This window comes from Cydia fagiglandana, chromosome 26 (assembly GCF_963556715.1).
Source record: "Cydia fagiglandana chromosome 26, ilCydFagi1.1, whole genome shotgun sequence".
Classification (NCBI taxonomy): Eukaryota; Metazoa; Arthropoda; class Insecta; order Lepidoptera; family Tortricidae; genus Cydia; species Cydia fagiglandana.
This window is the reverse complement of record NC_085957.1, coordinates 8320385-8343694: the sequence shown is the minus strand read 5'-3', so window position 1 is coordinate 8343694 and position 23310 is coordinate 8320385. Positions and strand designations below refer to the sequence as shown.

At 42.7% G+C, this 23310-nt stretch overlaps 1 protein-coding gene across 1 annotated transcript in view; it reads right to left on the bottom strand.

Moving 5' to 3' along the window:
- The window catches only part of LOC134677348 (endoribonuclease Dcr-1), a 55417-nt gene that overhangs the window by 10490 nt on the left and 21617 nt on the right, over positions 1 to 23310 (bottom strand). Inside the window, exons 23-38 of the mRNA XM_063535783.1 lie at positions 21291 to 21469; positions 20153 to 20323; positions 18126 to 18252; positions 16997 to 17170; positions 16173 to 16290; positions 15070 to 15169; positions 12401 to 12486; positions 11240 to 11403; positions 7572 to 8111; positions 6846 to 6998; positions 5837 to 5968; positions 4563 to 4644; positions 3554 to 3720; positions 2510 to 2638; positions 1696 to 1783; positions 852 to 995 (exon numbers count right to left, since the gene is read on the bottom strand). Coding sequence (XP_063391853.1) covers positions 852 to 995; positions 1696 to 1783; positions 2510 to 2638; positions 3554 to 3720; positions 4563 to 4644; positions 5837 to 5968; positions 6846 to 6998; positions 7572 to 8111; positions 11240 to 11403; positions 12401 to 12486; positions 15070 to 15169; positions 16173 to 16290; positions 16997 to 17170; positions 18126 to 18252; positions 20153 to 20323; positions 21291 to 21469 — 2554 coding nt within the window. The remainder of the gene's footprint in view (positions 1 to 851; positions 996 to 1695; positions 1784 to 2509; positions 2639 to 3553; positions 3721 to 4562; positions 4645 to 5836; positions 5969 to 6845; positions 6999 to 7571; positions 8112 to 11239; positions 11404 to 12400; positions 12487 to 15069; positions 15170 to 16172; positions 16291 to 16996; positions 17171 to 18125; positions 18253 to 20152; positions 20324 to 21290; positions 21470 to 23310) is intronic.

Here is a 23310-nt window from a genome sequence, read left to right as displayed (position 1 = left end):
GTCGAGTACGTTTGTATGGAGAAATGACCACTCCTGTTGGCCCTTAACAATATACTCTGTCAAGCCATTTCCGTCATCATCATAAATTATTTATTTGCGTGAATAGGGTCAGATTACAGTTGTTATATAGGGTACATCGCCAATTATTAGCCAGTTTTCAATTACTGGCCACCTATACTAAAATGAATTCTGTGTATAGGTGAATAGAACTCATTTTTGTAAGAGGCGGCCAGTTATTGAACGAGTGGGTTGTGGATAAATTTCAGTTACTGGCCATTTTCCTTATACTGAAAATGAGTTTTATTTATCTGTAAATAGAATTCATTTTTGGAATAGGTGGCCAGTAATTGAAAACTGGCTAATAATTGGATTTTCGTACCTTATATACTAAAATGAACTTTGTTCACCTATAAATAGAAATCAAATTAAGTGGCCAGTAATTGGGGGGTGGCTAGTAATTGGCGATGTACCCTATACATAAAGTTTCTCCTAATTCAACCGTCCACAAACAGCATGCAAATATTTGTTATATTTCTTAAGCTAAGTATTTATTACATTATATACGTTATATCCTACATTATAGTAGTTTGTCAGTAGGAAAGAGCGACAAATTTACAGAACCGGACAATTGCGAGTCGGACTCGCCTACCGAGGGTTCCGGTTTTTGTTTACTAAGTTCCAAGGTTTCTCTACCGAATCAAAAGGTATTAAAGATAGAACTTATAAGGTTGTCTAGAAGAGATCGCTCTTTAGCGATAAGACCGCCTGTTGTCTGCCTCTACACTTAATCAATTGTTCTGTTCTTTTGTATCTCTTTACTGAGATGTGCCAATAAATATCTATCAACTTACCCAAAATGGCGTCACCTAGGAACTCGAGTCTCTGGTAACAGTCGGTGAGTCTGTTTCTCTGGTGTGACGCGTGTGTGAGCGCCTGCAGTAGGAGCGAGCGATCTTTGAAGCGGTACTGAAGGGTCCGCTCTAATGCGTCGTAGCCTGAAAAAAAAAACAATTATGAGATTCATGAAGATGGCCGATGGGGTCGAAAAGTGCTCGGGTGGAGACCACGGACTAGCAAGCGCAGCGTAGGACGTCCACCCACAAGATAGACGGACGACCTTGTTAAGGCCGTCGGAAGACGCTGGATGCGGGTCGCTTCCAACCGGTACGAATGGAGGTCCAAGGGGGAGGCCTATGTTCAGCAGTGGACGTCTTATGGCTGAGATAATGATGATGATGATGAGATTCATGCTAAAAATGTGGCGTCACTCAGAGCTTGAAGGATATTTCGCAGTTGAATGGTTTGTCCCTCGTGTGTTGTGTAGCGTGGCTTAATGACAGCATCCAGCTGGGCGATATATCACAGTAACGAACATGTATGTAGCACGGTGGGCGTAATCCACTGAACATCGGCTACAGTGCAGCGCGAGTTTTTTTTTTCTATCATATTTCGCATTTATATGATTTGTCCCTTTTGTATAGACAGCAAGTGGAAGAGTTAGCCCTATTCGTCATAAAGTATGCAGTTTTGCCTCTTCCTGTGAAGAGACTTATCGGACGTAGGATTACCGGATGTAACTAAGCAACGGCGAGGGCGGCCGCAGTGCTCCCAATATCGCATGCAGTGTCACACTGTCACTCAGTATGTAGCATATTTCACAGTTGCATGGGTTGTCCCTCATATGGCAAGACTTACCGGACAACATCTGCTCCAGCTCACTCTCGGGGTCGGCGATATAGCGCAGCAACGGCGAGGGCGGCGCCCGTAGCGCTCCAAACATCGGCTGCAAAAAAACAACCGTGATGAACAAAGTAATGACATGACAGAATCCGTAGTTTTCTTGGGAATACAATGACAAAAATTATAATGGGTATATAGAGCTCGAACGTTATAGAAAACTGCTAATAAATTTAAAAAGACAGACGACACGTTCTAGATTCTCGAAAGCGCTGCTAAGTATCATCGTTATTAATCCAATGTTAAAGTACTTAAAGTACAGTCACGGACTTTAATTGTTGAGTCATTTAGGGTCTACTTTACTTTGGATTGTTCATACCGTTAGTATTGACAGCCAAATTAGCTTGAACCTTAGATGGATCAACAGTTAAAGTGTGCGAACGTACGTATCAGTTCATTCTGTAAACTCTTTGTTTTTTCCGGAAAAAGTTTTGGGTATAGTGATAACTGCGGACTTAATGCATTATTCATAAAACGCCTGTTAACCATATATGGTTATAACACCAACTTACCAAAAAAACACTATGCCTTCCCATACTTCGCAGTCGCGTGACTTCTCTCTCGTGTGAACACAGCGGTCTTACAGGAAACATCTAACTTACCAGAAACCACTATCTATTATATTTTTAGGGCGCCAGCGAGCCGACTAGCCTAGTCGTTTTCATATGACTTAGAGTCTGTCTCTCGACGTCTTGCTCGTGACATACTTCGCAGTTGTATGGTTTGTCTCGCGTGTGATCACTGCAGAATTGTAAAACAATATCGAACTCACCAGAAACCACTGTCCGTTCTCTTTGTAGGGCGTCAGCGAGCCGACAGGCCGAGGAAGTTCATCATCATCATCTTCTTCTGATGACTCTGAGTCTGACTCACGCCGTGTTTTGCGGGCAGACTGTTTCTTCTGTTGGACAAAAAAAATACTACTATACGAATGTAACTCTTATCTGTTGCATTATACTAAACTAATGTGAACTGCTAAACTAATGAATGAATTAATGAAATGAATGATTTTTTTTATTTCAGGCCTATACATAAATACCTTAAAACTAGCATACATATTATATGAAAATATATTTTAAAACTAAACACTATAAATCACACTATGGTTGCGATGCATTACGTAATCCCGCAGTGTCAGCGAGCCGGCCGCGAAACCGCCGAAACTTGACATCCTTCGGCCAAAACTCCTCCTTAGTGAATGTCGCTAGATGTTCAGTCGGAACACACACCACAAACGAAATAAAATTCGCATTGTGTCGAGATTCCAACTTCGCGACCCTCAGGATAGATGACTAATGTGTACTATGTGTACTAATGTGTAACGAACACTAAAGATATTGTGTAAATAACTTAAGGGGTCATCCATTAATTACGTCACACGAATTTCTAGGTTTTTGACCCCTCCCCCCTCCTTGTCACACTTGGTCACATTTGGCAAACCCCTCCCCCCTAGTGTGTCGTCACATTTTTTCTACGAAATCGCCAAATCGAATTGAGTAAGTACCTAAGTATTATTAATATTTTATCAAAATATTTTTTACGATATAAATATTACTAATTTTATAACCCAAAACTGCTTAGGAAAGAAAATTAAACGAATAAAAATGATTATAGTTTTAAAAACTTGTTATTTAAATGTACAGCGAATAAAATAATTTAAATAAATTTTCGGTTACTGATGAAGTTAAAGTGACGTCACAAAGTTTGTGCCTCCCCCCTCCCCCATGTCACAATATGTCACATTTTCTTGACCCCCTCCCACCCCCTAAACGTGTGATGTAATTAATGGATGACCCCTAAGGCGCACACACATTACCTGCCAATCCTCTAGCTTCTCGACGGTGCCGTGGTCTGTGACCGGCACGGCATGTCGCGGCAGCACCCGGATCCCGAGCCAGGCCATGAAGAGCAGGGCTCCGCGGGGACCGCACTCCAGGAGGTACGCCCCTATTAGGGCTTCTACGCAGTCCGCTATTGATTTGTCTGCACAAAATAGCCACTAACGTAATTTAAGGACGTTTAATGGCCGCTTGCGGCTGCTAGCCGCTAACTGGTGAAGTTTGAAGATTTATGGCGTTCACAAACAAATTGCAAGCCTGAATCAGCTATGAATCATTCGTCTCTATGTAGTCATACCCCGAACACACCCCGAACGAAGGGCAAGAAAGACTGGTATTGAAATATGTTTAGGTATCCGCGTATTGAAATATGTTTAGATATCCGCGGTATATTATGCGCGCTTAATGCCGCGCCACGATATGATCCGACCGGACCGGTACAAGTTCGATCGATTGATCCGTGTAATTCTACTGTAACTTTAGTGTCATGTATTTACTTGTGTCGTCATCTTGTTTCTCTTTTTTGTATTGGGTGTATAAACTGTGTGTGTGTGTGTGTGTATTTTTGGCTTATTTTATGTTTCTTTCCTTTATGTTTTTTTTTGTCTGTTACCTTCCGAGATTATTTCTCACTTGATGGTCTCATCGGAAGGTCAGCGCAGTCGCCAGCAACATGCTGAGATGGGGCCATTTCGTGACACTTTATTTTTCACTATGTTTTTATCTATGTATGTCCATTGTCTGTGTGTTTACGAATAAAAAACTATTCTATTCTCTCTTGCTTGTGACCAGTTAGAACTGTTTGACCAGATGACGAATAGAAAACGAAAGTTTTTTGCAAATACGTTGTGACTTAATAGAACTTAAATATACTTGTGACGAATTGAAATAAATAATTTTGCTTTTGCCAGTGTGACCAGTTAGAACAACATTTTGGTGTGACGAGTTGATGCCTGAATCAAGTTGTATAATACGCCGTCGGGTTACCTGGGATGCTGTGCTGCGTGATGAGATTGTATGGGATGAAGCAGCCAGCCGGAGGTGCCTCCTGCACGCCCTCCGAGTCCACCTGTGAGGCAAGAAATAAACATAGCCATACCCTTGCTTAATTAATCACTAGAGTTAGATCCAGAGAAGTCTGCAGCGATTTTGATAGCACACGCAGTGCAAAAGTGTTCTTTTTAACGTCAAAATATGAAATTATGAGCAGATTTTGTAAACATTTTTCTGTTATGATCTTCTATTTATTATGGGTAATGAAATATACTGTTATTATCTGTCGTTCGGGGCCCTCTGAGGATGGGGCCCTGGGCACGGGCCCCGTGTGCCGTTTGGTAAAGACGGTACTGAGTATGGATCGTCATTTAGCTACGCACGCTGCATCGTAAAGACGTTTCATACTTTACAAAATCTGCGCTGCGTGAACTGCGTCGCCTGAGTCTCAACATACGCATGATTATGGCGACAATCCCAGTGTGGCCTTATGATAAGTAACCATTATCGCGTTAATCAACGGCGTTTCCCGTTAATGCGACCCCGGCTTTAAAAGGTTATACCCTTATACCAAAGAGAATTTGATATAGAGGCGGATTGTGAAAGTAATTTTTATAGCCACAGTAAATTTACACGAGCGATGGCGCCATACCTTTCGCCAATACTCGAGTAGATGGCGACACTTTTTGACATTTAACAAATTTAACACATATCAGTGAAAGAACAAGGATCAAAGTCAAATGGCGTTCTAAAAGTTTTAATCATGTGTCGAAAGTTGGCATTAAATTTACTGTGACTACAAAAATTACTTTGACAATCCGCCTCTATATTATGTATGTGTATGTATGTAGGTATATGTATTTTTATTAGGTTTGGTTATTTTATTTGCATGGTAACTTGTATGTTTTCTATGTATTTAGTGATAGGTTTCTTTCATTGTATTTGCAACACCTACTGACATATGTAAATTTATTAATTTCCGCTACCCAAAGGTTGTCTGGAAGAGATCGCTTTTTAGCGATAAGACCGCCTGTTGTTTACCTCTGCTCGTATTTCTGTTTTCTTTTGTATTGTCTTATTTAATTGAGGTGTGCAATAAAGAGTATTTGTATTGTATTGCGTTGCGCTGTGTTGCGTTGTGTTGCGTTGCGTTGCGTTGCGTTGCGTTGCGTTGCGTTGCGTTGCATTGCATTGTATTGCATTGCATTGCATTTTATTGCATTGCATTGTATTGTATTGTATATTACATTCTCTTTGGTTATACTTACAGGTGCGTGTGCCGCGGGCGGGGCTTTGTGGCAGGGCGGCAACCAGTTGTCGTGGGGTTCGAACTTGGACGCGATCATTCGCGCGCCGAGACGCTTGCGCAGGCCCAATCGGTATAGATTCAAGTTTGACACCTGACAAAGAATGTTAACGGTTAGTTTCAAAATAACAAATAATAACAGATGTTACAATACAGTATATTATACCAAAGATAATTTGAAATAGAGAGTTACTGTCATGGTAAATTATGTAGCTACAGTACATTTACTGCCATCTTTCGACAGAAGATTAAAACTGTTAGAACGCCATTTGACTTTGATCATTATTCGTTCACTGATGTGTGTTAACTTGTTAAATATTAATATTAACGCCATCTACTCGAGAGTAGGCTGAAGGTTATAACGCCATCGCTCGAAAAGATTGCACCATACCTTTGGCCTAGTGTGATTTAGAGCACTAAAGCGCCATCTATCGACCAGTGTGAACACTATCCCACCTGTTTACTCCTCATATGGCTCAGTTTCCCCTCATGCACGGTAGGGTGCGCGCAGTACGGAGCCGTGATGGCGAACTGCAGTCGTTCAAGTATAAACCGCCATCTATCGGCCAGTGTGAACACTATCCCACCTGTTTACTCCTCATATGGCTCAGTTTCCCCTCGTGCACGGTAGGGTGCGCGCAGTAGAGCCGTGATGGCGAACTGCAGTCGTTCAAGTATAAACCGCCATCTATCGGCCAGTGTGAACACTATCCCACCTGTTTACTCCTCATATGGTTCATTTCCCCTCGTGCACGGTAGGGTGCGCGCAGTACAGAGCCGTGATGAACTGCAGTCGTTCAAGTATAAACCGCCATCTATCGGGCAGTGTGAACACTATCCCACCTGTTTACTCTTCATATGGCTCAGTTTCCCCTCGTGCACGGTAGGGTGCGCGCAGTACAGAGCCATGATGGCGAACTGCAGTCGTTCAAGTATGAACCGCCATCTATCGGCCAGCGTGAACATTATACCTGTTTACTCCTCATATGGCTCAGTTTCCCCTCGTGCACGGTAGGGTGCGCGCAGTACAAGTAAGCCGTGATAGCGAACTTTAGGAAACTGTCTCCGATGGTCTCCAGTCGTTCAAGGTTGATGCCATCGTTCGCGTTAGACATCGTCAGCGCCTTAAAATAAATACATTCAAATATAGCCCGACAACAAATTGTAGAAATTAAAAACCGGTCAAGTGCGTGTCGGACTCGCCCACCGAGGGTTCCGTACTGTTTAGTATTTGTTGTAATAGCGGCAACAGAAATACATCATGTGTGAAAATTTCAACTGTCTAGCTATCACGGTTCGTGAGATACAGCCTGGTGACAGACGGACGGACAGCAGAGTCTTAGTAATAGGGTCCCATTTTACCCTTAGGGTGCGGAACCCTAAAAAGACATTCAAATATAGACCGACAAGAAATCGTAGAAATTAAAAAGTGGCAACGTCGTAGTGTCGTCCCGTTCCTTAGATTGATTCAAAATCATCATTTAAAAGTCAATTCAACCAGTAAACATAAGAAAACAACTCAAAATTGCATTTTATTAATTTGCCTCACGTGTGAATAAGATGCAACTTTGCTATCAGTTTTTGAGGTGCAAAATAAGCCTTTCCAAGCTGGTGTGGTGAAAAAAAACTTTTTTTGTAATTTGATAAATACTTTCAGCAATAAGCACAGTCTATTAAATGATTGTAAAATAAAATACCTGTAAAATAACACTAGGACTCGGCCCCGGATGTCCCTCCAGATTCGGCTGAAAATCAAAATCGAACTCCTTCCCATTCTGCCCCTTACTATCCTCATAATACGGCTTGAATTCCCTCACACCGACACGCTGCACTCTCTCCGCATAACTCTCCATAGTATCAAAACCTATATTCGAAACTTTCTCATTCATATACTCTGGCGAATCAATGTCAACATCTGTCATAGAGAAGCAGGTATATTTTTTAATTTCTTCCTCTGATAAACTATTTTTAAATTCGGCCAGTAACGATCGCTTGTTTTTCTCGATAGCTTCTAAGGTTATGGGTCCGTTTTCGATGTTTAAAAAGTCGTTTTTGTACGGGAATAGTTGGTCGAATCTGGTTTTTACTTCGTCGTCCGGTATTGGTTCGGTTTTTCGGCAATCCTTCAAAGGGTCGGGTAGGACGTCTGTGATTGGCTGATCTTGTGGTATTAAAAGGCCTTTTTGGATGATTTCTTGTTCGTGTTCGGCGACTGATTGTTGGAACTGTTGTAGGCACTGTAAGAAAAAAAGTTAGCTTTTAACCGTCGTATTTATACAAAAACATTATGCTGACGAAAAGGTGCAGTCAGCAGCAGAAGTTGCTAAGCGGGCGACGTGTTCAAAACATAGATATATATAATATGCAAAGATTACGTCTAAGCGAGCTGTCACTGTTACCACTTTTGTTTAGTGTACGATTAACAATGTGGCCCACCTTGCTGTAGCCATGTCGATAAACTATCGACATTTCTTGCAATTATTAAGTTACATAAACTGCTATTATAAAGCCATAATTTCGATAATAAGACTGCGCTTATCAAGCGCTGGTAGCCTAGCGGTAAGAGCGTGCGACTTTCAATTCGGAGGTTACAGTTTTAAACGTCGGCTCCTACCAATGAGTTTTTCGGAACTTATGTACGAAATATCATTTGATATTTACCGGTCGCGAAAACATCGTGAGGAAACCGGACTAGTCCCAATAAGGCCTAGTTTACCCTCTGGGTTGGAAGGTCAGATGGCAGTCGCTTTCGTAAAAACTAGTCATCGTCTAAATGAGCCCTTATTATTATTCTAAAATATACTAGTAACCTCTGTTACAACTTTCCATCCAAGGTTGAAGATTTGGGCAGATTGGACAATTCAGTATTCAGTAATTTATTGCTTTCTAAGGTACATTACATAAGGTGGTACATCAAAACAAGATCAGCTATGAGCCCTGCAAGGGCACTGCAATTTACACACTTAATAATTAGCTTAATAGCTAACAAGATGGAAGGATGTAGTGCTAAAGGACATGAGTGAGTGCAAGTTATCTGAGGACGATGTCGTGGACCGATTTTTGAATTTGGGCCACTCGGTTTCGTGTATTTCATTAAATAATATCTTTAATATTTGGCATTTAAATTCTACTAATAGAAATAAAATCGAGTGGTTAATACCATTAGATTCCAAATTTCGATCGTACGTATTTCAAACATTAGCATTTCGCCGTATTCCACCGACTTTCGAGTGACGAAATCGAGCGATCGATATTCAAAAAATCGGTTCCAGGGCGAAGTGGAGAAGGTTAAGGAGGAAAGCTGTTTACTCGCTCATTAAACTGTATAAGACTACTTCTGCCGATACGAATTTGTAATTGCATCCAAAAACCTATTTTGTAATCTTATCTTTGTTAAGTTTACTTTTACATACATCATTTATATTGTTATCTCGCGCTATATACATTATAGATTTATCAGGAGGTAATCTAGTAATCTGTGGATAATGTTGTCGGTCTCACACTTTATTATACTCTGTACTCTATTTCTGTGTTCGAACCATGCCAGGCCTATGGAACTCTCCGCGCGAGCTCGGATTTATACCTACGAATCTGCTCCCGTTCACGGTAGAAAAGCGAGCCAGTTGGTTGCCACACGCGCTCACGTACGCACGTCACCGCGCGCCGCACTGTCAATTTTTACGATAGTTACAAGCTACGTAGTTGGTACCTAATACCTACTATTGAATTTCTTTAATTAAACATGTAATGTTTGTTATGTATGACAAATGGATGGATGGATGGAATAAATGATTATGATTATTAATGTATAGTTTTAGATATCCATCTATTTGAAATAGGTAGCAAATTTTTAATTTATTTTGGTAAATGTTTATTTTAACGACAGTAAGTTAACTTTACACCGGAAAGTGCCTACTCATTTTTGCTCTGGTTAACTTATAATTAATTACCTGCATTCATGGGGTTTCTATTATCGAAGTTTTAAAACTAATTCTTGCTGGGATTATTGCGCGGTTTATAAAACGTCGTAAACACTGCGGTTACTGCAGGGACATATGACCTTTTAAAATGACTATTTCGCAAACACTAACGCATAATCGGAATATTAGGTATAATTTAAGATTTAGCTTTCCCATTATTTCACTCCGCTGTTTAAGTAGGTATTTATTTATCATTTCTAAGCGTCAGCAACCCTAGCGTTGTGCCGGTGCGCACGGTGCGGGGAGCGGCGGGTTGAAGGTCACTCCATTGTATTTTTGTGTAGGTATCATAACAGTAGGTATTTGCGTTTTGTTTGAGAGATAAGTATCTGTTCGTAAGAACTATTATATAATCTGTGACCCTGCGTGTTACTGTTTTTTGTCCCGAATAAATTGAAAAAAAATTGAAAAGCTGACCCCACCACCATGCGGGATGGATAGCTAGGAAGAGAGAGAGTAACCTCAGTGGGCGCGTCCCCGGCGCGCATGGCTCGCTGGTGCGCGGCGCGGTCCCGCGCGTCGTCCTCCGCGTCGGGCGCCGGCGCCGGCCGCGCCGCGCGCCGCTCCACGTCCACCGTGCGGGATGGATAGCTAGGTAGAGAGAGAGAGAGTAACCTCAGTGGGCGCGTCCCCGGCGCGCATGGCTCGCTTGTGCGCGGCGCGGTCCCGCGCGTCGTCCTCCGCGTCGGGCGCCGGCGCCGGCCGCGCCGCGCGCCGCTCCACGTCCACCGTGCGGGATGGATAGCTAGGTAGAGAGAGAGAGAGTAACCTCAGTGGGCGCGTCCCCGGCGCGCATGGCTCGCTTGTGCGCGGCGCGGTCCCGCGCGTCGTCCTCCGCGTCGGGCGCCGGCGCCGGCCGCGCCGCGCGCCGCTCCACGTCCACCGTGCGGGATGGATAGCTAGGTAGAGAGAGAGAGAGTAACCTCAGTGGGCGCGTCCCCGGCGCGCATGGCTCGCTTGTGCGCGGCGCGGTCCCGCGCGTCGTCCTCCGCGTCGGGCGCCGGCGCCGGCCGCGCCGCGCGCCGCTCCACGTCCACCGTGCGGGATGGATAGCTAGGTAGAGAGAGAGAGAGTAACCTCAGTGGGCGCGTCCCCGGCGCGCATGGCTCGCTTGTGCGCGGCGCGGTCCCGCGCGTCGTCCTCCGCGTCGGGCGCCGGCGCCGGCCGCGCCGCGCGCCGCTCCACGTCCACCGTGCGGGATGGATAGCTAGGTAGAGAGAGAGAGAGTAACCTCAGTGGGCGCGTCCCCGGCGCGCATGGCTCGCTTGTGCGCGGCGCGGTCCCGCGCGTCGTCCTCCGCGTCGGGCGCCGGCGCCGGCCGCGCCGCGCGCCGCTCCACGTCCACCGTGCGGGATGGATAGCTAGGTAGAGAGAGAGAGAGTAACCTCAGTGGGCGCGTCCCCGGCGCGCATGGCTCGCTTGTGCGCGGCGCGGTCCCGCGCGTCGTCCTCCGCGTCGGGCGCCGGCGCCGGCCGCGCCGCGCGCCGCTCCACGTCCACCGCCTCCGCCTCGTGCGCCGTCTTGTACTCTATGCGCACGCCCATCGCCGCTGGAAAAGAAGGCCCCTAAGCATAAACAGGCGTGGCTCGCTCCGCGATCTCGTCGCTTCGCTACAGGTAGCTAAAAGCACATCCGTTCGGCCCCAATTTTGGGGTTTGCCATAAGCCGCGCGTGGCGCTGTCGCCACCTAGCGGCCTATCTGTGCTGATCGTAACAGACGCGTTTTGTTAGAGAGTGAGTCTTCTGTACCTAGTACTATTATTTATTCTGTGGTATAAGGCCTAAGTGGACGCTCAAATTGGGCATGCATCGGGGCGAGGCGTGCGGCGTGCATGTTAAACAAATGCTCACGTATAAGAGCGACCTTAAACTACAAAACGTAATTCAAGACCAAAAAAAATAAGATAATGTTGCCACTGTAATAATTTGTTTGTAAAATAGTAAATTCCCTTTAATAAATAATCACGCTAAGATAATTTATTCATTAGTAATTTTACTCCTACGATTTAAAAAAGTACTTTTATTTACTTAGTTTTACATAAATACAAGACGCGCTAGTAAAAAGTGGCAACATTATCTTACATTTTTTGGTCTTGAATTACGTTTTGCAGTATAGTGCACGCTGCTCATATCACTTGTGAGCCCGACGCCACGCTGCACGCCCCGCCGAACGCTCCGCTCCGAGCGTCCATTCAGGCCTTACACTTCATAAAACTTTACGGGCCTGATTTAGCTAAATAATGTTTTATCTCTTTCTTACAAATACATAAGTCAAAATGACAGATAAAAACAAACAATTCATAACTAATTCAGGCCAATAATACATTTAATGAACTATGGGACTTTTACTATGGGACTCTCCCATAGGAAATTTCAACATCAGACCAGCAAAATGTATGAAACATCCAATTTTTTTTCGCGATTTCGGAGTTGGTCTCGTAGTTAAAGTTGCTCAGTATGACCCAAACATTAATGGGTCTCTTTCTTTGCCTTTCGTGCTGATACATACTGTATTTAATAAAGCAGACAATTATCAAACGCCATACCATTGCTTTTACTGCTACAGAACCCGCTTGTGTCCGTGTCGTCGCTATCTTCAGAGTTCAGATCTGAATCGTCTGTGTCAAAATCACTGAAAAATATTAAAACATTACGTACAACTGAAAATAAAAACCAGGCAAGTGCGAGTCGGACTCGCGCGCGAAGGGTTCCGTACCATAAAGCACAAAGAAAACGGAAAAAATGCAAAAAGATAACGGTCACCCATCCAAGTACTGACCACGCCCGACGTTGCTTAACTTTGGTCAAAAATGACGTTTGCTGTATGGGAGCCCCATTTAAATCTTTATTTTATTCTGTTTTTAGTATTTGTTGTTATAGCGGCAACAGAAATACATCATCTGTGAAAATTTCAACTGACTAGCTATATCTTCTTTCTATATCTTTTTTATGTTTCTCTGTTTAGTATAAGTTTTTATTTTGTGTTTGTGCTTACGAATAAAATTATTTCTATTTCTATTTCTATTTCTATTTCTATCACGGTTCGTGAGATACAGCCTGGTGACAGACAGACGGACGGACGGACAGCGAAGTCTTAGTAATAGGGTCCCGTTTTACCTTTTGGGTACGGAACCCTAAAAATTGGGTTATATACAGACATAGAAGTTTGGATGGATTGTGTGAAAGAGGATATGAGAAAGAAAAGAGTGAGTGCTGAGGACACGAAAGACAGAGGAGAATGGAAGAGAAAAACATGTTGTGCCGACCCCACATGACGTGGGACATGTTGGGGCAGGGGAAAGAAGAAGAAGATACAGACATAGAAGTTTTATTTTGTGGCAAAATAAAGTGATTGGCAAAACGAAATATCGACAAGTCTATTGTGGATATTCCCGTAACGTTATACTTAGGTATTTATTACATTTTATAAGAAGCTAGCTACCGCGAAATACACAACACATTTGATATCTTCTTCTCTTTTGATATATTGGTAGTTTTCTATTCTTTTGGCATTGTATACCACAGTTTATGTTATAATTTTTAAGTACTCAATATATGTAATCAAGTAATGATGTACCGCTTTGTGACTAATCTACAGCAAGTAGAATTTACTTACATATTTTTAATATGAATCTACCTTATCGATAACAGATTTATCGATGTTCCGTTTTCTTAAACACTCGTTTTTGCCACAAAAACTTTTATGTCTGGATATATATATATTGAATAAATCTCTTGAGGTGGGCTGCACCAAATCATATGTGATCACAATTTCCTCTTCCCTCCCCTCCGCTAGAGCTTTATACTACAGAATGTGTCATACTTATCTCCTAAGTTACCTTAAGTTATTATAATATAAAATAGCGCAGAATACAACTCTATTATGCTTCTCGATTCGTAGCATTTTATAAGTAAAATTGTACATATGTGTGGTGACCTCGCGCTCTTTGTAAACACTTCGTAATGCGGTGTATGCGTAGTCTGTGGTTATTTACATGATAGGACAAGTAAGGATGAATACAATAGTGTATAGTGTATTCATCCTTACTTGTCCTATCATGTAAACAACCACAGACTACGCAGACACCGCATTACGAAGTGTTACACGTGAATCATAAACAATACAATACAAATACTCTTTATTGCACACCTCAATAAAAGAAGACAATACAAAAGAAAACAGAAATACAGGCAGAGGTAAACAACAGGCGGTCTTATCGCTAAGAAGCGATCTCTTCCAGACAACCTTTGGGTAGCGGAAATTAATAAATTTACATATGTCAGTAGGTGTTGCAAATGCAATGAAAGAAACTTATCACTAAATACATCGAAAACAGACAAATTACCATGCAAAAAAAAAAAGAAACAGAATAAAAATACATATACAATACATAAACATACTTACATAGACATACATAAATAAATACATATATTATATATAATATAATAAAACAATGTTCTTGAACTGGATGACACCATTTGGTACCGATTTCACACGACAAGATGGTTTGGACACGTGGAAAGAATGTGTGAAAGAAGTCTAACAAAGACAGTGTATGAGGGAGAAGTAGAAGTGGGAGTTGGAAGGGGTAGACCTCGGCGGACTTTCTCTGATCAGATCGGGAAAATCCTGAAGGAAGGCCAGGTCAAGAGCACCCTAAACCGGCGAGCGTGTATGAGGAATGTTATGAAAGTGAAGGAAGCGAAAAGACGTATGTCAGGATCGTAGCAAGTGGAAATCCGTGGTCTCTGCCTACCCCTCCGGGAAATAGGCGTGATTACATGTATGTATGTATGTATATACAAAGATTACAGCCATGACTAGAATAGAATAGAATATCATTTAATCAAGTAGGATTTTACAATCGCTTTTGCATCGTCAAAGTACATTATAATTAATAAATTAAATTAAAAAATAAATAACAGCTTACACAATACGCAATTCAACAATTACAATTTACTACTGATAATACATTTCATAATAATTAATTCATTTATTAATAGACGGCCATGCGTGTTTATCATTAACATAATCTTCGACTGTGTAGGTAATATTATGCCTTATGCAGTAGACTAGTTTTGACATATTTTTTAAGTCCAGGAAATGGTAAATCCAGTGCCTCCCTTGGTAATTTATTAGTAAAAATAGTATAGTATAGTATTGGTAGTGTAGTTTTAGAAGTGGTAGTGTAGTATTTGTTATGAAGCGGTTTACCTCGACATGTAGGAACAGTCGCTGTCAGCCATGGAGAACGTTCGCGAAGGATTGAACTGGCTTTTCGGCTTCTGGACTGGGTCGCACCAGTTCGCACCGCCTATACACAACATAAATATATGTTATACGGGTACATGAAAAACTCCATAGTCTGTATCTTTAGGTCTTCGAGCAACACGGAAGGGAGGCGGCATTCGCACTATTTCCCCTCTGCCGAGGTACAAGATTAGCGCGTCAATCTAATCTAGCGCGGGTAATAAAACTAGTTGCACTTGGATTTTTCACTAGACCGAGTCCAGACGCGCGCGTGCACACTGCTGCACAAAAATGCCTGTTTGCTCGGTTTTTTGTTATAAAAAGAGGTCGGGGACATCAAATTTACAAAAAGAAAGTGTTACATTTCACATGTAATTGTTTTTTACATATCATACGTTAAATTACATTTAATACAATTATTATATTTTAGTCTCAAGTAATTTTTTTTTTGTGTTGCAATAAACGGTTTCCTATCTTATCTTATCTTAATTGTTGGATTTATCGATTTTGCTCGCTCAGTACAAATTGCGGATCGGTCGACCGACAAATCCGACTTCTCATCTCTCAGAATACAATGACATACTTCAACGAAAATGTGTTAGTGTGCGTGTTGTGACACTAGTCACTCGTCCGTACATACATAAAAAGAGATCGAGGTTTGCAAGATTTGTCTTTGACGTGTGTCATTTTCTATGTATTTGTGTCGTCATTACAGATTGGATTTTGTACGTAAGTGTGTGAGAAATGCGACTGTGTGCACCTTTCCCCCTGCGAAAAATGGCAGAAAGATTTGTACGGCGAGATATCGCTTGGGCCCCTCCCTTCCGACGTGTCGGAAGCCGGTGTTGCTCAAAGCTTTAGGTAATTAAATAAAAGTAAACAAACAATTTGTAAATTTTCGGTTAGTTATAACATTTAGGAGCACTTGCACCATCCCACTAACCCGGGGTTAAGTGGTTAAACCGTTAGCCCAGTGTCAAATTGTATTGGTAACCATGGTAACTCCAGGTTTAACCGGTTAGCACCGGGTTAGTGGTGCAAGTGGCCCTTAGTGGATCAGTACTCACCGGAAGCGGAAGTACAGAAGGTCAGGTTAGGAGGCAGCGGTTCCATAAACTCGTCGAACTCTGGCGGTTCCGGAATGGAGGACGCCATGTTGTTGTCCCACGTGCCGATCTCGAAGCCCTAAAACATACCAACACGGTGGAACCTCGGCAACGCGAATACGGAAGTGAAATAAATGTTAAGAGCCCATCAACGCGCACACTAGCGCCACTGCTAAATAATCGTGATTATTAATTTTAACGACAGGTATTTAAAAAAGAAGGCCGCTTCGCACTTTATTGTGTATTTCAGTACCTTTTGAATACATCAAACTAGTTTTTACGTTGCTGGATTCGTCAATCTATGTGTCGAAAGTTAAAACGTCCGTTTTTAGGGTTCCGTAGCCAAATGGCAAAAAACGGAACCCTTATAGATTCGTCATGTCTGTCTGTGTGTCTGTCCGTCCGTATGTCACAGCCACTTTTTGTTTTGAGTTCACATACTAGACTATTTCTGGGGTTTACCTGAACTTTTTTGGGGTTCCGTAGCCAAAGGGTAAATACGGGACCCTTTTATTAAGACTCTGCGATTACGGGGATTACTAAGACTCTGCTGTCCGTCTGTCTGTCACCACGCTGTAACCCATGAACGGTGATAGCTAGACAGATGAAATTTTCACAGAAGAAGCATTTCTGTTGCCGCTATAATAAAAAATACTAAAAACAATAAAATAAATATTTAAATGAAGCTCCCACACAACAAACGTGATTTTTAGCCGTTGTTTGCGTAATGGTACGGAACCCTCCGTGCGCGAGTCCGACTCGCACTTGTCCAGTTTTTAACTTACGCTCTCAGCATCCTCCTTCTCTTGCAGAATATCGTTGATAGTCTTCTCCTTGGGTTCTTCCGTCTCTCTCTGCTCCTCGTGTTCTCTCTCCCTCAGTTCGACTTCGTCTTCGTCTTTCGGTTCCACTTCGTTTTCTTTCCTTTTTTCGTTCTTCTCACAGTCAGCGCTTAGCACCTAAAAGTCGGTAATTAAATTATTTTTAATATTTATTGTATACTTCGTTTTTTTTAGCATTAGAAATAAGGTAAACAATCTTGATGAGTCTTTTTATTGAAAAACTCGTTTTAAAAATAAGTCACGGCAAATATGTAACAATTATGAATCTAATACGATCATTTATATTCTTCTGCTTTCATAAGTAATAGTTACTGATTTTTAAAAAGGGTTTTTCAATTAAAAGACATGTCAAGATAGCTTTTTTTTAGCATTAGAAAGAAGGCTTTCTAATGCTAAAAAAAACGAAATATTGGAAAGACATATCAGAAATAGAACAATAATAATCTAATTATTTCTGAAAGTTTTCTGAGAGAGTTGCGCCCTTATAAAAAAAACGGCCAAGTGCGAGTCGGACTCGCGTTTCTAGGGCTCCGTACATAAGTCCGCCTCACGCTTGACTGCACATTTGTAATAGGTTCTAAGGAATTATCTGACTGTTTTTTGCGGGCTCATTTATTTTTGTGAATTTCGAGGTTAGTTCGTTGTGGCAGTGGGGAGACACTCCTCACTTCGGTCGAACTCGGCTCCGCTCGGCTCAGCATTGCTCCGAGCAACTATTAGGGTTGGCACCACTTGACTTCCTTTTGCGTGCACGAGCACAGATAAGATAATCGGTTGAATTTTGACAACCCTAAGGGCCAGTTGCACCAACCACATTTGACAGACTGATCAACGTCAGCCTGCGCGCCCCGGCGCTTTACTATGAAACTTTCCATACATAACAATTTAGCGAACTCTTTAACGATACGAACAGTTTGGTGCAACCGACCCTAAATAGCCGAAAGGGATAGTGCCATATATTAGAAAGGGATATCATGATTCGACCTTGAACCGCTATCAAACTTCGGGTTTGTAGGAACTGTCCTTTCTGTACGGTAGTACTATTGTTTATTCCGTGGTTGTGGTGTCTTACCTCAGCTAGACTCCATCCGAAGTCAAGCGGTGGCCACTGGAACCCCGGCCCCACTCTCGGGACCCCTAGAGCGACCCCGGCCGCCACGCCACGACGTATCTCGTCCGCTATTAGCAGTGCGTTGATTCTGAGGACATAAATAATAATAACAAGATTTATTAGGGATCTCAAAACTACGACACGCAAGCTTGTGTGTGCTAACGTTTAGGTCATATCAGAGATATATATATAACTCCGTATAAGATAAATAAAGTCTAAGAAAAAAACGTGCCTCGGAAATCAAGAAAAAGTCATTCTCGAATAGATGGCGCACACACCTTTGGCCTATTCTCGGCTAGATGGCGTTGACGACACCGTTTGATATTTAACAATTTTAACACATATCAGTGAAAGAACATGGGTCAGTATGGAACAATAAAAATTAAAAATCATTTATCCGTAAACATATTTTGAATAATTTATAACTTTAAGTTTTAATCGTGTGTCGATAGATGGCAGTAAATGTACCGTGACTACAAAATTTACTTTGGCAATAGCCCTCTATACAATCTATTCTCTTTGGTCATATTAAGCAACTTTTACTATGGGACGTGTATGGGACCAACCCCGAAATCGCGAAAATAAAAATTAGGAAATTTCAACATCAGACCAGCAAAATGTATGAAAATCTAATTTATTTTCCGCGTTTTCGGGGATGGTCCCACAGTAAAAGTTGCTCAGTATAACCTAAACATTTGTATGTTTTGGTTTGTACGTTTGGGTTTGAGTAATTGCTTTTCGTTCAGTTACATACTGTATACATTTCTTTTATATTTTTATTTATTTTTTTAGTTTTAATCCTGTGTCGATAGATGGCAGTAAATTGACTGTGACTACAAAATATACTATGACAATAAGCCTCTATACACTTTATTATCTTTGCCTTAACTGACCTGACGGGCAGGGCTACGCCCTTGCGTGCGTGCGTGCGTGCGTGCTCAGCGTGCGTGCGTACTCAGCAATGGGCGCCTGAAGGCTAGAATGATGATGATGATATGTGTGTAGATATTAACCGACCTGTAGAGCACGCAGGGGAGGGCTACAGTGGCGCCGCGAAGGGGTGCACGGTGCACAGTTCTGGAACTAATATCTGCTTCTGGTCCAGTCGGTCGCGCTTGGCGCGCCGGGTGCGCTCTGACGACACGGGCAGGGCTACGCCCTTGCGTGCGTGCGTGCTCAGCGTGCGTGCATACTCAGCAATGGGCGACTGAAGGCTAGAATGATGATGATGTGTGTAGATATTAACCGACCTGTAGAGCACGCACGGTAGGGCTACAGTGGCGAACCACAGTGGCGCCGCGAAGGGGTGCACGGTGCACAGTTCTGGAACTAATATCTGCTTCTGGTCCAGTCGGTCGCGCTTGGCGCGCCGGGTGCGCTCTGACGACACGGGCAGGGCTACGCCCTTGCGTGCGTGCGTGCTCAGCGTGCGTGCATACTCAGCAATGGGCGACTGAAGGCTAGAATGATGATGATGTGTGTAGATATTAACCGACCTGTAGAGCACGCACGGTAGGGCTACAGTGGCGAACCACAGTGGCGCCGCGAAGGGGTGCACGGTGCACAGTTCTGGAACTAATATCTGCTTCTGGTCCAGTCGGTCGCGCTTGGCGCGCCGGGTGCGCTCTGACGACACGGGCAGGGCTACGCCCTTGCGTGCGTGCGTGCTCAGCGTGCGTGCATACTCAGCAATGGGCGACTGAAGGCTAGAATGATGATGATGTGTGTAGATATTAACCGACCTGTAGAGCACGCACGGTAGGGCTACAGTGGCGAACCGCAGTGGCGCCGCGAAGGGGTGCACGGTGCACAGTTCTGGAACTAATATCTGCTTCTGGTCCAGTCGGTCGCGCTTGGCGCGCCGGGTGCGCTCTGACGACACGGGCAGGGCTACGCCCTTGCGTGCGTGCGTGCTCAGCGTGCGTGCATACTCAGCAATGGGCGACTGAAGGCTAGAATGATGATGATGTGTGTAGATATTAACCGACCTGTAGAGCACGCACGGTAGGGCTACAGTGGCGAACCACAGTGGCGCCGCGAAGGGGTGCACGGTGCACAGTTCTGGAACTAATATCTGCTTCTGGTCCAGTCGGTCGCGCTTGGCGCGCCGGGTGCGTTCTGACGACACGGGCAGGGCTACGCCCTTGCGGTTCACGTATCTGAAAATAAATACTAATTAATATTTAAACTGATATGTAACGTCCCTGGGGTAAAGGTACCTTATGGCGGTTGGCGCTTACGCTATAATTAACGTCGCTCCAACATTATTGCAGCGCTATGCGACGTGAGGGCCAGCCGCCAAAAGGTACCTTTTTCCGTGGAACGTCACATATACTTAGATGGCATGAGATGTCGAAGCGCTCCGGAGGTCGCGGGTTCAAATCCCGGCTCGTACCAATGAGTTTTTCGGAACTTATGTACGAAATATCATTTGATATTTACCAACCGCTTTTCGGTGAAGGAAAACATCGTGAGGAAACCGGACTTATCCCAGTAAGGCCTAGTTTACCCTCTGGGTTGGCCGGTCAGATGGCAGTCGCTTTCGTAAAAAACTAGTGCCTCCAATTCTTGAGATTAATTGTCAAGCGGACCCCAGGCTCCCATGAGCCGTGGCAAAATGCCGGGATAACGCGAGGAACAAGAAGAATAGTCTCCGAAGCTTGTGTGTTGAACAGAATCTAGAGTCTGGGGTCAATCTTATCTTTATCTTACAGCTATCTTATCTTATCTTTGTCCTATCTTTGTCTTATTTACCTGGGCGTGAGCAGATTGAGCCGGGCACTAGTGTGGTCCACGTCCAACAGCGGCTGGTGCGGCTGTGTGAGTGTGACGCCATATTTGCTCTTGTAATAGTCACGGAAGCTTGTGTGCGTGTCCGATGGGAACTCAGAGTCTGGGGTCAATCTTATCTTATCTTTGTCCTATCTTTGTCTTATTTACCTGGGCGTGAGCAGATTGAGCCTGGCACTAGTGTGATCCACGTCCAACAGCGGCTGGTGCGGCTGTGTGAGTGTGACGCCATATTTGCTCTTGTAATAGTCACGGAAGCTTGTGTGCGTGTCCGACGGGAACTCAGAGTCTGGGGTCAATCTTATCTTTATCTTATCTTATCTTTATCTTATTTACCTGGGCGTGAGCAGATTGAGCCTGGCACTAGTGTGGTCCACGTCCAACAGAGGCTGGTGCGGCTGTGTGAGTGTGACGCCATATTTGCTCTTGTAATAGTCACGGAAGCTTGTGTGCGTGTCCGAAGGGAACTCAGAGTCTGGGGTCAGGTTGGAGCATATTTCGGCTACTAGGAAGAACTGGAAGAGATTTAAAAATAAATTAATAACATAAGTATAAAATAATAAATATTAGCTTTTAATCTTAGGGGTCATCCATTAATTACGTCACACGTTTAGGGGGAGGGAGGGGGTCAAGAAAATGTGACATATTGTGACATGGGGGAGGGGGGAGACACAAACTTTGTGACGTCACTATAACTTCATCAGTAACCGAAAATTTATTTAAATTATTTAGTTCGCTGTACATTTAAATAACAAGTTTTTAAAACGAAAATGGTTTTTATTCGTTTAATTTTCTTTCCTAAGCAGTTTTGGGTTATAAAATTACTAATATTTATATCGCCAAAAATATTTTAATAAATATGTAAAGGTGGTTGGATCAAGGGACAGATGCAGAAGGCGGTGATCTTGGACACGGCGCGGATAGTACGTCGGTTCCTCCCTCTGCAGCCCTGACCACCGGTAGCTTGGGCCTTGCCCCGCTGCTGGCGGCACCCTAGGTTAGGTTTTTTATAATGTGTTTATATGTATTTTTTATTGTTTTGTAAGTGTTTTTATATTTTACTTTTATATTCATATTATAAAAACCCTAGCCTAAGAAAAATGATGAATAAAGATTAATAATACTTATGTAGGTATTTACTTAATTCCATTTGGCGATTTCGTAGAAAAAATGTGACGTCACACTAGGGGGGGAGGGGTTTGCCAAATGTGACCAAGTGTGACAAGGGGGGCGAGGGGTCAAAAAACCTAGAAATTGGTGTGACGTAATTAATGGATGACCCCATTATGCCTTGAACATAAGTATCAAAATGCGTTTATTTCAAATTATGTATACATGTGCCTGCACTGCACGTCCTAGTTATAGTTTAGTTTTAAGAAACATTTGCTGTGCCCTAACAGGGTTCATGTGAGAACTTAACCTAATGTAATATCTGTCTTGTACCTACCACATGATTATTATGCAATAAATTATGAATTATGAGTTATGAGAAGACACAGTGATAAGCCTATTATTAACATTGCCTGTTCAATATATACATTTTGACCGCTTTATACTATGCAAGCTACTATACTCACTATGATCTCATAAAAATGCTACGATTATTATTCTCTGACATTTTACTTTACTGTATTTAATTTTTAATTTTTGTTATGATTGTTTTATATTTTCTATTTAATGCTTAATTATTATAATGAATTTTCTCTTTATTTATGTCAACTATAATTAATTATATATTACAATCTGACGATCTTTTTTTGCGATCATGTTATTTAGAAACATTTTGACGTTGATAATATTATTATTTTATTCTCAATAAGAAATAAATTAATCTACTTATATATCTTTAATCGATTGTTTTTTTTAAGTTGTATCTTTTACTGAGGTGTGCCGATAATCCATCCTGACTAGGGCATGCAGTACCGGTCCCGGTACCAAGAATTTCATTTCCCGGTTCTGGGCATGGCCGGAACCGGGATTCCCGGTTCTTCCCGGTTCTCAAGGCATCTTTTGATTACTTTTAAGAAATTGTTTCTGTTAGCGTACAATCTTTATGAATGACTTATTTTCATATAAATAATTGCATAAGAATTAATAAATGACTTATTTTATTATAAACAAACACTTAATTGGCGTTCCAACCTATTTTACGAAATTAACCGGCACACATAGGCTCCGCCTGGGCCGAGCCACACGGCCGTAGCGTAGTCGATGCACTCAACACTATATGACGGCACGGCCTGCCTTCACGAATGCCTACTTTACTAGGTTAATTTATCGGGTTATTTGGGTCCCCCGTTTCATAGCACCATTATTAAATGTTATATAATGTCCCGAGCTAAAGTACTAATACATT